General features: G+C 49.9%; 1 protein-coding gene across 6 annotated transcripts in view; it reads right to left on the reverse strand.

Moving 5' to 3' along the window:
- Positions 1-14,646, reverse strand: part of INSC (INSC spindle orientation adaptor protein) — a 279,978-nt gene that overhangs the window by 114,146 nt on the left and 151,186 nt on the right. For all 6 annotated transcript variants that reach the window (XM_069738644.1, XM_069738642.1, XM_069738641.1 and 3 more), the window contains 2 exons: positions 14,333-14,456; positions 8,569-8,682 (listed from right to left, as the gene is read on the reverse strand). In XM_069738644.1, coding sequence (XP_069594745.1) covers positions 8,569-8,682; positions 14,333-14,456 — 238 coding nt within the window. The remainder of the gene's footprint in view (positions 1-8,568; positions 8,683-14,332; positions 14,457-14,646) is intronic.

A 14,646-nucleotide genomic window follows, 5' to 3' on the forward strand; every position in this document is an offset into this window, starting at 1 on the left:
GAGGGAGAGAAGAACATGGGATTCAGGGGTGCAGTGGGTATTCCAGGATAGGGGATAGTTCAGATGTACCACTGAGAACAGAGGGAGAGAATAACATGGGATTAAGGGGTGCAGTGGGTATTCCAGGATAGGGGATAGTTCAGACGTAGCACTTAGAACAGAGGGAGAGAAGAACATGGGATTCAGGGGTGCAGTGGGTATTCCAGGATAGGGGATAGTTCAGACGCAGCACTGAGAACAGAGGGAGAGAAGAACATGGGATTCAGGGGTGCAGTGGGTATTCCAGGATAGGGGATAGTTCAGATGTACCACTGAGAACAGAGGGAGAGAATAACATGGGATTAAGGGGTGCAGTGGGTATTCCAGGATAGGGGATAGTTCAGACGTAGCACTTAGAACAGAGGGAGAGAAGAACATGGGATTCAGGGGTGCAGTGGGTATTCCAGGATAGGGGATAGTTCAGATGTACCACTGAGAACAGAGGGAGAGAAGAACATGGGATTCAGGGGTGCAGTGGGTATTCCAGGATAGGGGATAGTTCAGACGTAGCACTTAGAACAGAGGGAGAGAAGAACATGGGATTCAGGGGTGCAGTGGGTATTCCAGGATAGGGGATAGTTCAGATGTACCACTGAGAACAGAGGGAGAGAAGAACATGGGATTCAGGGGTGCAGTGGGTATTCCAGGATAGGGGATAGTTCAGACGCAGCACTGAGAACAGAGGGAGAGAAGAACATGGGATTCAGGGGTGCAGTGGGTATTCCAGGATAGGGGATAGTTCAGATGTACCACTGAGAACAGAGGGAGAGAATAACATGGGATTAAGGGGTGCAGTGGGTATTCCAGGATAGGGGATAGTTCAGACGTAGCACTTAGAACAGAGGGAGAGAAGAACATGGGATTCAGGGGTGCAGTGGGTATTCCAGGATAGGGGATAGTTCAGACGTACCACTGAGAACAGAGGGAGAGAAGAACATGGGATTCAGGGGTGCAGTGGGTATTCCAGGATAGGGGATAGGTCAGACGCAGCACTGAGAACAGAGGGAGAGAAGAACATGGGATTCAGGGGTGCAGTGGGTATTCCAGGATAGGGGATAGTTCAGATGTAGCACTGAGAACAGAGGGAGAGAATAACATGGGATTCAGGGGTGCAGAGGGTATTCCAGGATAGGGGATAGTTCAGACGTACCACTGAGAACAGAGGGAGAGAATAACATGGGATTCAGGGGTGCAGAGGGTATTCCAGGATAGGGGATAGTTCAGATGTAGCACTGAGAACAGAGGGAGAGAATAACATGGGATTCAGGGGTGCAGTGGGTATTCCAGGATAGGGGATAGTTCAGATGTAGCACTGAGAACAGAGGGAGAGAAGAACATGGGATTCAGGGGTGCAGAGGGTATTCCAGGATAGGGGATAGTTCAGACGTACCACTGAGAACAGAGGGAGAGAATAACATGGGATTCAGGGGTGCAGTGGGTATTCCAGGATAGGGGATAGTTCAGATGTAGCACTGAGAACAGAGGGAGAGAAGAACATGGGATTCAGGGGTGCAGTGGGTATTCCAGGATAGGGGATAGTTCAGATGTAGCACTGAGAACAGAGGGAGAGAAGAACATGGGATTCAGGGGTGCAGTGGGTATTCTAGGATAGGGGATAGTTCAGACGCAGCACTGAGAACAGAGGGAGAGAATAACATGGGATTCAGGGGTGCAGTGGGTATTCCAGGATAGGGGATAGTTCAGACGTACCACTGAGAACAGAGGGAGAGAAGAACATGGGATTCAGGGGTGCAGTGGGTATTCCAGGATAGGGGATAGTTCAGACGTAGCACTTAGAACAGAGGGAGAGAAGAACATGGGATTCAGGGATGCAGAGGGTATTCCAGGATAGGGGATAGTTCAGACGTAGCACTTAGAACAGAGGGAGAGAAGAACATGGGATTCAGGGGTGCAGTGGGTATTCCAGGATAGGGGATAGTTCAGACGTAGCACTGAGAACAGAGGGAGAGAAGAACATGGGATTCAGGGGTGCAGTGGGTATTCCAGGATAGGGGATAGTTCAGATGTAGCACTTAGAACAGAGGGAGAGAAGAACATGGGATTCAGGGGTGCAGTGGGTATTCCAGGATAGGGGATAGTTCAGACGCAGCACTGAGAACAGAGGGAGAGAAGAACATGGGATTCAGGGGTGCAGTGGGTATTCCAGGATAGGGGATAGTTCAGACGTACCACTGAGAACAGAGGGAGAGAAGAACATGGGATTCAGGGGTGCAGAGGGTATTCCAGGATAGGGGATAGTTCAGACGTACCACTGAGAACAGAGGGAGAGAAGAACATGGGATTCAGGGGTGCAGAGGGTATTCCAGGATAGGGGATAGTTCAGACGTAGCACTTAGAACAGAGGGAGAGAAGAACATGGGATTCAGGGGTGCAGTGGGTATTCCAGGATAGGGGATAGTTCAGACGTACCACTGAGAACAGAGGGAGAGAAGAACATGGGATTCAGGGGTGCAGTGGGTATTCCAGGATAGGGGATAGTTCAGACGTACCACTGAGAACAGAGGGAGAGAAGAACATGGGATTCAGGGGTGCAGAGGGTATTCCAGGATAGGGGATAGTTCAGACGTACCACTGAGAACAGAGGGAGAGAAGAATATGGGATTCAGGGGTGCAGTGGGTATTCCAGGATAGGGGATAGTTCAGATGTACCACTGAGAACAGAGGGAGAGAAGAACATGGGATTCAGGGGTGCAGAGGGTATTCCAGGATAGGGGATAGTTCAGATGTACCACTGAGAACAGAGGGAGAGAAGAACATGGGATTCAGGGGTGCAGTGGGTATTCCAGGATAGGGGATAGTTCAGACGTACCACTGAGAACAGAGGGAGAGAAGAACATGGGATTCAGGGGTGCAGTGGGTATTCCAGGATAGGGGATAGTTCAGACGTAGCACTGAGAACAGAGGGAGAGAAGAACATGGGATTCAGGGGTGCAGTGGGTATTCCAGGATAGGGGATAGTTCAGACGCAGCACTGAGAACAGAGGGAGAGAATAACATGGGATTCAGGGGTGCAGTGGGTATTCCAGGATAGGGGATAGTTCAGACGCAGCACTGAGAACAGAGGGAGAGAAGAACATGGGATTCAGGGGTGCAGTGGGTATTCCAGGATAGGGGATAGTTCAGACGTACCACTGAGAACAGAGGGAGAGAAGAACATGGGATTCAGGGGTGCAGTGGGTATTCCAGGATAGGGGATAGTTCAGACGTAGCACTGAGAACAGAGGGAGAGAAGAACATGGGATTCAGGGGTGCAGTGGGTATTCCAGGATAGGGGATAGTTCAGACGCAGCACTGAGAACAGAGGGAGAGAATAACATGGGATTCAGGGGTGCAGTGGGTATTCCAGGATAGGGGATAGTTCAGACGTACCACTGAGAACAGAGGGAGAGAAGAATATGGGATTCAGGGGTGCAGTGGGTATTCCAGGATAGGGGATAGTTCAGATGTACCACTGAGAACAGAGGGAGAGAAGAACATGGGATTCAGGGGTGCAGAGGGTATTCCAGGATAGGGGATAGTTCAGATGTACCACTGAGAACAGAGGGAGAGAAGAACATGGGATTCAGGGGTGCAGTGGGTATTCCAGGATAGGGGATAGTTCAGACGTAGCACTGAGAACAGAGGGAGAGAAGAACATGGGATTCAGGGGTGCAGTGGGTATTCCAGGATAGGGGATAGTTCAGACGCAGCACTGAGAACAGAGGGAGAGAATAACATGGGATTCAGGGGTGCAGTGGGTATTCCAGGATAGGGGATAGTTCAGACGTACCACTGAGAACAGAGGGAGAGAAGAACATGGGATTCAGGGGTGCAGTGGGTATTCCAGGATAGGGGATAGTTCAGACGCAGCACTGAGAACAGAGGGAGAGAAGAACATGGGATTCAGGGGTGCAGAGGGTATTCCAGGATAGGGGATAGTTCAGACGTACCACTTAGAACAGAGGGAGAGAAGAACATGGGATTCAGGGGTGCAGTGGGTATTCCAGGATAGGGGATAGTTCAGACGTACCACTTAGAACAGAGGGAGAGAATAACATGGGATTCAGGGGTGCAGTGGGTATTCCAGGATAGGGGATAGTTCAGACGTAGCACTTAGAACAGAGGGAGAGAAGAACATGGGATTCAGGGGTGCAGTGGGTATTCCAGGATAGGGGATAGTTCAGACGTACCACTTAGAACAGAGGGAGAGAAGAACATGGGATTCAGGGGTGCAGTGGGTATTCCAGGATAGGGGATAGTTCAGACGTACCACTTAGAACAGAGGGAGAGAATAACATGGGATTCAGGGGTGCAGTGGGTATTCCAGGATAGGGGATAGTTCAGACGCAGCACTGAGAACAGAGGGAGAGAATAACATGGGATTCAGGGGTGCAGTGGGAATTCCAGGATAGGGGATAGTTCAGATGTAGCACTGAGAACAGAGGGAGAGAATAACATGGGATTCAGGGGTGCAGTGGGTATTCCAGGATAGGGGATAGTTCAGACGTACCACTTAGAACAGAGGGAGAGAATAACATGGGATTCAGGGGTGCAGTGGGTATTCCAGGATAGGGGATAGTTCAGACGTAGCACTTAGAACAGAGGGAGAGAAGAACATGGGATTCAGGGGTGCAGTGGGTATTCCAGGATAGGGGATAGTTCAGATGTACCACTGAGAACAGAGGGAGAGAAGAACATGGGATTCAGGGGTGCAGTGGGTATTCCAGGATAGGGGATAGTTCAGACGCAGCACTGAGAACAGAGGGAGAGAATAACATGGGATTCAGGGGTGCAGTGGGTATTCCAGGATAGGGGATAGTTCAGACGTACCACTGAGAACAGAGGGAGAGAAGAACATGGGATTCAGGGGTGCAGTGGGTATTCCAGGATAGGGGATAGTTCAGACGTACCACTGAGAACAGAGGGAGAGAAGAACATGGGATTCAGGGGTGCAGTGGGTATTCCAGGATAGGGGATAGTTCAGACGTACCACTGAGAACAGAGGGAGAGAAGAACATGGGATTCAGGGGTGCAGTGGGTATTCCAGGATAGGGGATAGTTCAGATGTAGCACTTAGAACAGAGGGAGAGAATAACATGGGATTCAGGGGTGCAGTGGGTATTCCAGGATAGGGGATAGTTCAGACGCAGCACTGAGAACAGAGGGAGAGAATAACATGGGATTCAGGGGTGCAGTGGGTATTCCAGGATAGGGGATAGTTCAGATGTAGTACTGAGAACAGAGGGAGAGAAGAACATGGGATTCAGGGGTGCAGTGGGTATTCCAGGATAGGGGATAGTTCAGACGTACCACTGAGAACAGAGGGAGAGAAGAACATGGGATTCAGGGGTGCAGAGGGTATTCCAGGATAGGGGATAGTTCAGATGTAGCACTTAGAACAGAGGGAGAGAATAACATGGGATTCAGGGGTGCAGTGGGTATTCCAGGATAGGGGATAGTTCAGACGTACCACTGAGAACAGAGGGAGAGAATAACATGGGATTCAGGGGTGCAGTGGGTATTCCAGGATAGGGGATAGTTCAGATGTAGCACTTAGAACAGAGGGAGAGAAGAACATGGGATTCAGGGGTGCAGTGGGTATTCCAGGATAGGGGATAGTTCAGACGTACCACTTAGAACAGAGGGAGAGAATAACATGGGATTCAGGGGTGCAGTGGGTATTCCAGGATAGGGGATAGTTCAGACGTACCACTGAGAACAGAGGGAGAGAAGAACATGGGATTCAGGGGTGCAGAGGGTATTCCAGGATAGGAGATAGTTCAGACGTACCACTTAGAACAGAGGGAGAGAATAACATGGGATTCAGGGGTGCAGAGGGTATTCCAGGATAGGGGATAGTTCAGACGTACCACTGAGAACAGAGGGAGAGAAGAACATGGGATTCAGGGGTGCAGAGGGTATTCCAGGATAGGAGATAGTTCAGACGTACCACTTAGAACAGAGGGAGAGAATAACATGGGATTCAGGGGTGCAGTGGGTATTCCAGGATAGGGGATAGTTCAGACGTACCACTGAGAACAGAGGGAGAGAATAACATGGGATTCAGGGGTGCAGTGGGTATTCCAGGATAGGGGATAGTTCAGATGTACCACTTAGAACAGAGGGAGAGAAGAACATGGGATTCAGGGGTGCAGTGGGTATTCCAGGATAGGGGATAGTTCAGATGTACCACTTAGAACAGAGGGAGAGAAGAACATGGGATTCAGGGGTGCAGTGGGTATTCCAGGATAGGGGATAGTTCAGACGTAGCACTGAGAACAGAGGGAGAGAAGAACATGGGATTCAGGGGTGCAGTGGGTATTCCAGGATAGGGGATAGTTCAGACGTAGCACTGAGAACAGAGGGAGAGAAGAACATGGGATTCAGGGGTGCAGTGGGTATTCCAGGATAGGGGATAGTTCAGACGTAGCACTGAGAACAGAGGGAGAGAAGAACATGGGATTCAGGGGTGCAGTGGGTATTCCAGGATGATACACAATTGCAATGTACCCGTAACAATCAGATGATGGACTGCGCCATCACATTTTTTCCTGCACCCATTGACCTGAACGGACGGGTCTCATCTGCTTTCGGGAGGAATATCAGACATGCTATGAATTTTTTCACATGCACATTTAATCCATGAAAGAAACTGCCCATCTGCACAGCCTCTCTGAATAACATTGGTCCGTTTTTTAACAGATAGCACTAGGACTGAAAACAGTGACGAGCGTCATGTGAACATGGCCTTACTGTGCATGACAGGCGGGCGAGGGGAAGAAGAGGCTCCTAAGTGGAGAAGGAAGCCGGCATTCCTGATAAGTCACAACGCAGAGTTCCTTATATTCTCTTGTTCTAAGGCTAGGTTCACATTGCGTTACTGCAATCCATTTAGCGCATACGCTAACGGAATGTCCCAAAAGGGATTGCGTTTGGCGATCCCGCTAGCGCAGATGCCCGATCTGCGCTAGCGAAGAACGGACCCTGAACGCTGCAAGCAGAGTTCGAGGTCCATCCGAAAGTAATGGCACATCGCTGACGCATGCCAAAAAAGGCATACGTTGGCGATCCGTTAGTACATTGTGGTCAATGGGTGCGCTAACGGATCCGTTATATAGCGTTAATTGCGACAATTGCGCCATGTAACGGAGTCCGTTAGCGGACACCCACTAACGCAATGTGAACCCAGCCTAAGTCCTATAGTTTGCAGAAATGACAGTAAGTGGGGCGTCGTGTCTTCACTGTCCCGGTCTGTACGTAATGGTCGTCTGCATCCCATCGCTTCCTCCGCAGCGCCGTCGCCACTTGTTACATTGTATCCGCTGCACGGAATGATTATGTATCACTGCTGAGGTCGCCGCTCCCAGAGATGGAAATGTTAGGTCCCGCACTCGCCTCCTCGGAGCCGCACAGGGTCTGGACTCCTCCACAGTCATTACTGGAGGTCAGACCCAACCGAGGAAACAACAAGCCGACACCAGCCTCCATCTACAGCACCAGTACTGCCTGCGTCTCCCCGAAATGCTGCAGCACCAGTACTGCCTGTGTCTCCCCGAAATGCTGCAGCACCAGTACTGCCTGCGTCTCCCCGAAATGCTGCAGCACCAGTACTGCCTGCGTCTCCCCGAAATGCTGCAGCACCAGTACTGCCTGTGTCTCCCCGAAATGCTGCAGCAGCAGTACTGCCTGCGTCTCCCGAAATGATGCAGCACCAGTACTGCCTGCGTCTCCCTGAAATGCTGCAGCACCAGTACTGCCTGCGTCTCCCGAAATGCTGCACCAGTACTGCCTGCGTCTTCCCGAAATGCTGCAGCACCAGTACTGCCTGCGTCTCCCCGAAATGCTGCACCAGTACTGCCTGCGTCTCCCCGAAATGCTGCACCAGTACTGCCTGCGTCTTCCCGAAATGCTGCAGCACCAGTACTGCCTGCGTCTCCCCGAAATGCTGCAGCACCAGTACTGCCTGCGTCTCCCCGAAATGCTGAACCCACCCTGGGCCAGGCAGGGCACCAGTGTGAACGGAGTGGCCAACAACGGGGTAATCAGAAGAGGACTCCTGTGCTACATGTATAGTCAGCCATCCAAAACATGTCTGTTACATAGGACTGCCTGCAGGTGACCGCTACTACATGATCTGCACTCAGAGAGTTATCACTGTGTTATCAGTGGTGTTACATAGGACTGCAGGTGACCTTTACTACATTATCTGTACTCAGAGAGTTATCACTGTTATCTGTGGTGTTACATAGGACTGCAGGTGACATCCACTACATTATCTGTACTCAGAGAGCTATCACTGTTATCTGTGGTGTTACATAGGACTGCCTGCAGGTGACCTCTACTACATGATCTGCACTCAGAGAGTTATCACTGTGTTATCTGTGGTGTTACATAGGACTGCAGGTGACATCTACTACATTATCTGTACTCAGAGAGTTATCACTGTGTTATCTGTTGTGTTACATAGGACTGCCGGTGACATCCACTACATTACCTGTACCCCTCAGTGCTTTGCTCTCTCGTTCTCACCTGTGCCACCAGGTGGCAGAGTCGCGCCCCCTCCTGGGTGAGGCTGAACAGGCTGTGTATGGCGGCGTTCATACTGTACATGTTCTCACAGGTCTCCAGCTCGTCCACTAGACCCTGAAATCAATCACAGACGTCATTAATGATGTGAGAGTGACATCACAGGGCGCGTGCGATGACGTCACTGACGAGGGGTTCTTGTGCCAGAGCAGTTTGAGGTTTATTCCAACCCATAATTTGCTCATTTCTTCACATGAAAAATAGCTTTTTCCCAGCAGACACGTAACAAAAATCACAGTTTATTCTCAATGAAGCCGAGCAATAACGGGCTCGCACCTTCACTGGTTACTCACCAGCTCCAACCTTCACACTGCTCGGTCCCCCGGCTGACACAGACCAAAACGAACCCCGCGCCTGGGTCTAGTCCCAGCTAGCCACGACGTCTAGTGCTGGGATTTCACCCATCCTCCCTGGCTTTCCTTCAATGGATTTCTAAATATTTTATTCTCCGCACTCCTGCCCCTTATTCTCCACACTCCCGCCCCTTATTCTCCACACTCCCGCTCCTTATTCTCCGCACTCCCGCCCCTTATTCTCCGCACTCCCGCCCCTTACTCTCCGCACTCCCGACCCATACTCTCCGCACTCCCGACCCATACTCTCCGCACTCCCGACCCATACTCTCCGCACTCCCGCCCCTTATTCTCCGCACTCCCGCCCCTTATTCTCCGCACTCCCGCCCCTTATTCTCCGCACTTCCGACCCTTACTCCCCGCACTCCTGCCCCTTATTCTCCGCACTCCTGCCCCTTATTCTCCGCACTCACGACCCATACTCTCCGCACTCACGACCCATACTCTCCGCACTCCCGCCCCATACTCTCCGCACTCCTGACCCATACTCTCCGCACTCCTGACCCATACTCTCCGCACTCCCGACCCTTACTCTCCGCACTCCCGACCCTTACTCTCCGCACTCACGACCCATACTCTCCGCACTCACGACCCATACTCTCCGCACTCCCGCCCCATACTCTCCGCACTCCTGACCCATACTCTCCGCACTCCCGACCCATACTCTCCGCACTCCCGACCCTTACTCTCCGCACTCCCGACCCTTACTCTCCGCACTCCCGACCCTTACTCTCCGCACTCCCGACCCTTACTCTCCGCACTCCCGACCCTTACTCTCCGCACTCCCGACCCTTACTCTCCGCACTCCCGACCCTTACTCTCCGCACTCCCGACCCATACTCTCCGCACTCCCGACCCTTATTCTCCGCACTCCCGACCCTTACTCTCCGCACTCCCGACCCTTATTCTCCGCACTCCCGACCCTTACTCTCCACACTCCCGACCCTTATTCTACAGACTTCTGGGCAGATCTTAACTGATGACTGCCTGTTCTTCTGTCAGGCTTGAATGTTATCATTGCCATTTTTGCTCCTCAGCTGGAAAGTGCCCAAATATCATCCAGTTGAGAACTTGTGGTCAATCCTCAAACAGGGACAAATCCCAGAAATGATGATACACGATATTAGTCTGGGGGATTTTATATATTGCCTGTTGGAGCCTCCCGGGGAGCCGACACCAAGGAGCTTCCAGGGGCTCCTTTCAGATTATGGCTCTGTTAGGAGAAGTCATGTCCAGACCTGAGATGGCCCCGGGGGAATCGCTGGCCATTAAGAAAATGAGCAACATCTTTCATGTGTTCTACATGGTCCTTGGTGTTAAGGAGCAAAGCTTCAGAGTAGACAGAGGTGAGCGCTCATAGATCCATGTAAACCAAGCATTGTAGTAGCATCATAGACTGGGACTGCTGCCTTGTGCCTCCTCCATGCTTTTCACTGCAGCTGCTCTTCTAGGCCCAGTTATAGAAAGTGACTCCAGCTCAGTAATAATAACAGAGCACAATGGTTCTCGCCCGCAGGGAAGGAAACAGTTATGTGTTGTGCAAGCAACCGACGCGGACCGTATCAGGAGGTCGTAAACTATTTGTGGTTCATCTTCCTATTAGAAATGACTTGATGAACACATAAATTACTGATATCGGGGATTACTCCACATGTTAACCCCTTGAGTAGCACGAGATGCTGGTGCCAGGAATAGGCGGTCAACGTCTCCTCTGCTTTTTCCTCATTTACTTAGCGCAGTCATTCTGGTAAATGATGAATTGAAGCTTTTTGTGGGACTTTCATCCTGTAGAGATGAAAAAAGAGGAAGGAAATGACAATAAGAGGTGGCCTTTCCTGCAGCCATGTGACCTTGGGCAGACGTGCGGCTCCACGGGCAGCATGACATCATCCTATGACATCATTATGGATTAGGGCACAGCGCGGCAGACTCAGATCCGTCTTCTGAAAAGTCACGTCAGTAATGATCTCACCGGATTCGCTGGGCGCACGCCACCTGTCAGCGCCCATTCCCCACTCGCTCAGTCCTGACGATTCTTGTTGACATGAAAACAGAATTTTCCTTAAAAATAATCTTCTCTGTCAAATACGATAAAGCTGCAGAAAGCAAGGACACGGTATCGCTCTGGATTAACGGCGGGATGTGGACCGGCTTCGCCTGCTACAAGACAGGAGGATTCCCACAACCACCGATCCAGAAGGGAGCGCCAATTATAACAATCAGAGCAGAGGGCAGTGATGGGATTAACCCCAGAGATGCCGAAAAACAAGGCAGAAATGTGACTCTGGGGACAGGAAAATCAACGGGACCTGGCCGCTGCTGGATTAGCAAACATTCCGGATTATTAAACAGTCATAGAAAATGATAGGAATTAAGTGAGGCTTGTAAGAGAGACCAAAGGCAATAACAAGGATTTGGGGATATGTCAAAAGTAAAAGACAAGTCTCAGATGCTATAAGATTTCTACAGGATGAAAAGGGTGAAGTGTTCAGAAATGATGTTGAGAAGCCGAACTTTTACATTCTTATTTTACATCTGTGTTCTCTAAGAAAGCGAATGTAACATCAACTGATCTTCATGGCGCCATCGAAGGAATAAAAGAATCCACAACATCCAAAAACAGAGAGATGGTAAGGGAACAGTTAGCTAATTTACATAAATTTACATCTCCTGGTCCAAATGAATTACATCCTAGGGTACTGAGAGATAGTGGAGGAAATTACAGAATCACTAGAAAGAATCTCTGAAAAATCTTGGAGAACAGGAGAAATCACTGAAGATTGGAGAAGGGAAAAAAAAGGAAAGAAGTCGGAGACAGGAAATTACAGGCCAGTGAGCCTTACTTCTATACCTGGAGAGATCTGTGAACAAATTATTACACAGCATGGATGGAAGTACTTGGATGAGAATACAGTAATTAACCAGAGCCAGCATGACAGCAGTGGAACAGACACAACAGTCAGCAACCACGTCCAGTTCTTATCCCTACGTAGGGAACTGGCAGGTGAGAGCACTGGTCCCACCGCTGCACTAATACAACAAGAGGTAAGGAAGGACAGACACCAAAAGGGACTGGGTAATAAGATCACCACACTTCGCTTTCTGCTGTAAAGCACCGCACAGCAAGAAAACGACACCAGGAAAACCAAACTCAGCTGTAGAACCACTGATCCCAGAAAGCTCCTTCTCCCAGCTAGGTCGCTGCAGAATGAACTAACACGGACAGCTGATGCACCAGGTGACCTCTTCAAGGATGGTGGTCACCACCGACATCAGCTGACCCAGCAGCAATGCAATGTAATGCACCAGCGGCCACCGGGGAAACTGCATTAACCCCTGATGACCTGAGGGAAACCAGATCTGCCATAAATCCAGAAATGGATCCTGACACCTCGACTCTCTGGGACATATCCTGGAATGACTCCATTGTTGATCAAAACCATGAAAAAGATACGTTCTGCCTGGCTGGGAAGTTTCCAGAAGAAGTGCTTGGTCTTGTGCAGATAGACGGGAGCCACTGACCACTTTCCCTTGGGGAGGCCGCTTCCAGGTAAGATGAGGCCTGACAGACTGAGCACAATACCGGCCCTCGCTGGTTACACTGGATCCACATTTATTTCTAATGCTTGTGGGGTCTGGTGGAATCCAATTTCCTGACATTGATCATACAGCTGCGCCAACTCCTGTATGATATTCACCCTACAGAGGCTTCACCCGCCATGACAGCGGCTCCATTGGGATCCAGTGGCCAAACTAAACTGTGGAGCTCACAAACGCCGGTTTCACGCATCTGGTGGCCCTCTGAAAATGGGAAGGGCCGAATAATGACATGGCAGTGGACCTGGTGGTGGCAGGCAAAGCCCAAAATTCACGTGGGCAGGTTTTAGCTGGCATTGTAAAGGGATGGGGATGGGCATGAGGGAGGGACCCCCCAAATGTAGGAGTGAGAGCTCTCACTAATGTTAACCCCTGTACGTCCGAGGTCAGAACCCCCGCTGTGATGCAGGCTCCAGTAGTGAGCGCGCATCAAAGCCGGGACTTGTCAGCTGTTTTGTACAGCTGACATGTGCCCGCTATAGCGGCGGGTGGAATCAAGATCCACCCGCCGCTATTAACTAGTTAAATGCCTCTGACAGTCACAGGGGCATTTAACTACCGCTTCCGGCCATCGGGACGGAAATTAGCGCAAAACAAGACAAAAAGAACCTAGACATGTTTGGTGTCTATGAACTCGTACTGACCTGGAGAATCATAATGGCAGCTCAGTTTTAGCATTTAGTGAACCTAGCAAAAAAGCCAAACAAACAACAAGTGTAGGATTGCACTTTTTTTGCAATTTCACCGCACTTGGAATTTTTTTCCCATTTTCTAGTACATGGCATGCAAAAACCAATGATGTCGTTCAAAAGTACAACTCGTCCCACAAAAAACAAGCCCTCACATGGCCAAATTGATGGAAAAATAAAAAAGTTATGGCTCTGGGAATGAGCGGAGCGAAAAACGAAAACGCAAAACCGAAAAAGTTCCAGGGGTGAAGGGGTTAAAGGAAAAACGAAAGCCAAAATGCTCCGTGTGAACTGATGCTAAAGGGGAGGTATGTTTTTTAATTTAGCGCTATATACATGTAATTATGAAGGAAATAATGTTTCTCAGCATTTGGTTTGGTCGCTCTTTACATCATCATTCCCAGATCCTGTATGTGGGCAGTGAGGCGCGCGCCATCTTCTCCGTGCTGCGCACATTCCTTTTAGCTCTTTCCATCCATTTCTGCTTTTTTCTTCTGCCCTCAGACCGGTTTGTTGGGTCCAGCAGAATAATATTCGACTTTCCCATTGACTTGCATTGGATTCGTTATTCGGTACGAATACTCGGATATTAGAAATTATTCCAGACAATTTTCCCGAATCCGAATTTTTCACTATTCATTCATCACTAATTGTAACATCAGGATATGTGCACACGTGTCCCGGAGGACTGCACATTTTTCCGCAGCGGATTTTGAAAAACCGCAGTTCAAAACCTCTGCGGTTTTAACTGCGGATTTATCGCGGTTTCTACTGCGGTTTCTACTGCGGGTTTACACCTGCAGTTTCCTATTGGAGCAGGTGTAAACCCGCAGCGGAATTCGCAGAAAGAAGTGACATGCTGCGGAATATAAACCGCTGCGTTTCCGCACGTTTTTTTCTGCAGCATGTGAACTGCGGTTTTCATTTCCCATAAGGTTACATTGTACTATAAACTCATGGGAAACCGCTGCGGATCTGCAGCAAAATCCGCAGCGTGTGCACAGAGCCTTAAAGTGACGGATCGGATTTCATGCATTCTCTGTTCTAGGAGATTGGAGGATTCTTCACCTTCACCTCCTGGATCAGGGCGAGATTAATCAGCCGACTGAACGACTGGCCGACCGCAGTCAGGACCTGGTTAATGGAGGCCTTCATCGCTGCCAGGGCGTCCTCGTCATTGGTCTGGATGCATCTGGAAGACAATTCAGACATCACCGTGTCATCAGTATATCATCAGTGTCATCCATCAGTGTATCATCAGTGTCATCAGTGTATCATCAGTGTCATCCATCAGTGTCATCAGTGTATCATCAGTGTATCATCAGTATATCATCAGTGTATCATCAGTGTCATCAGTGTATCATCAGTGTCATCCATCAGTG

This window comes from Ranitomeya imitator, chromosome 9 (assembly GCF_032444005.1).
Source record: "Ranitomeya imitator isolate aRanImi1 chromosome 9, aRanImi1.pri, whole genome shotgun sequence".
Classification (NCBI taxonomy): domain Eukaryota; kingdom Metazoa; phylum Chordata; class Amphibia; order Anura; family Dendrobatidae; genus Ranitomeya; species Ranitomeya imitator.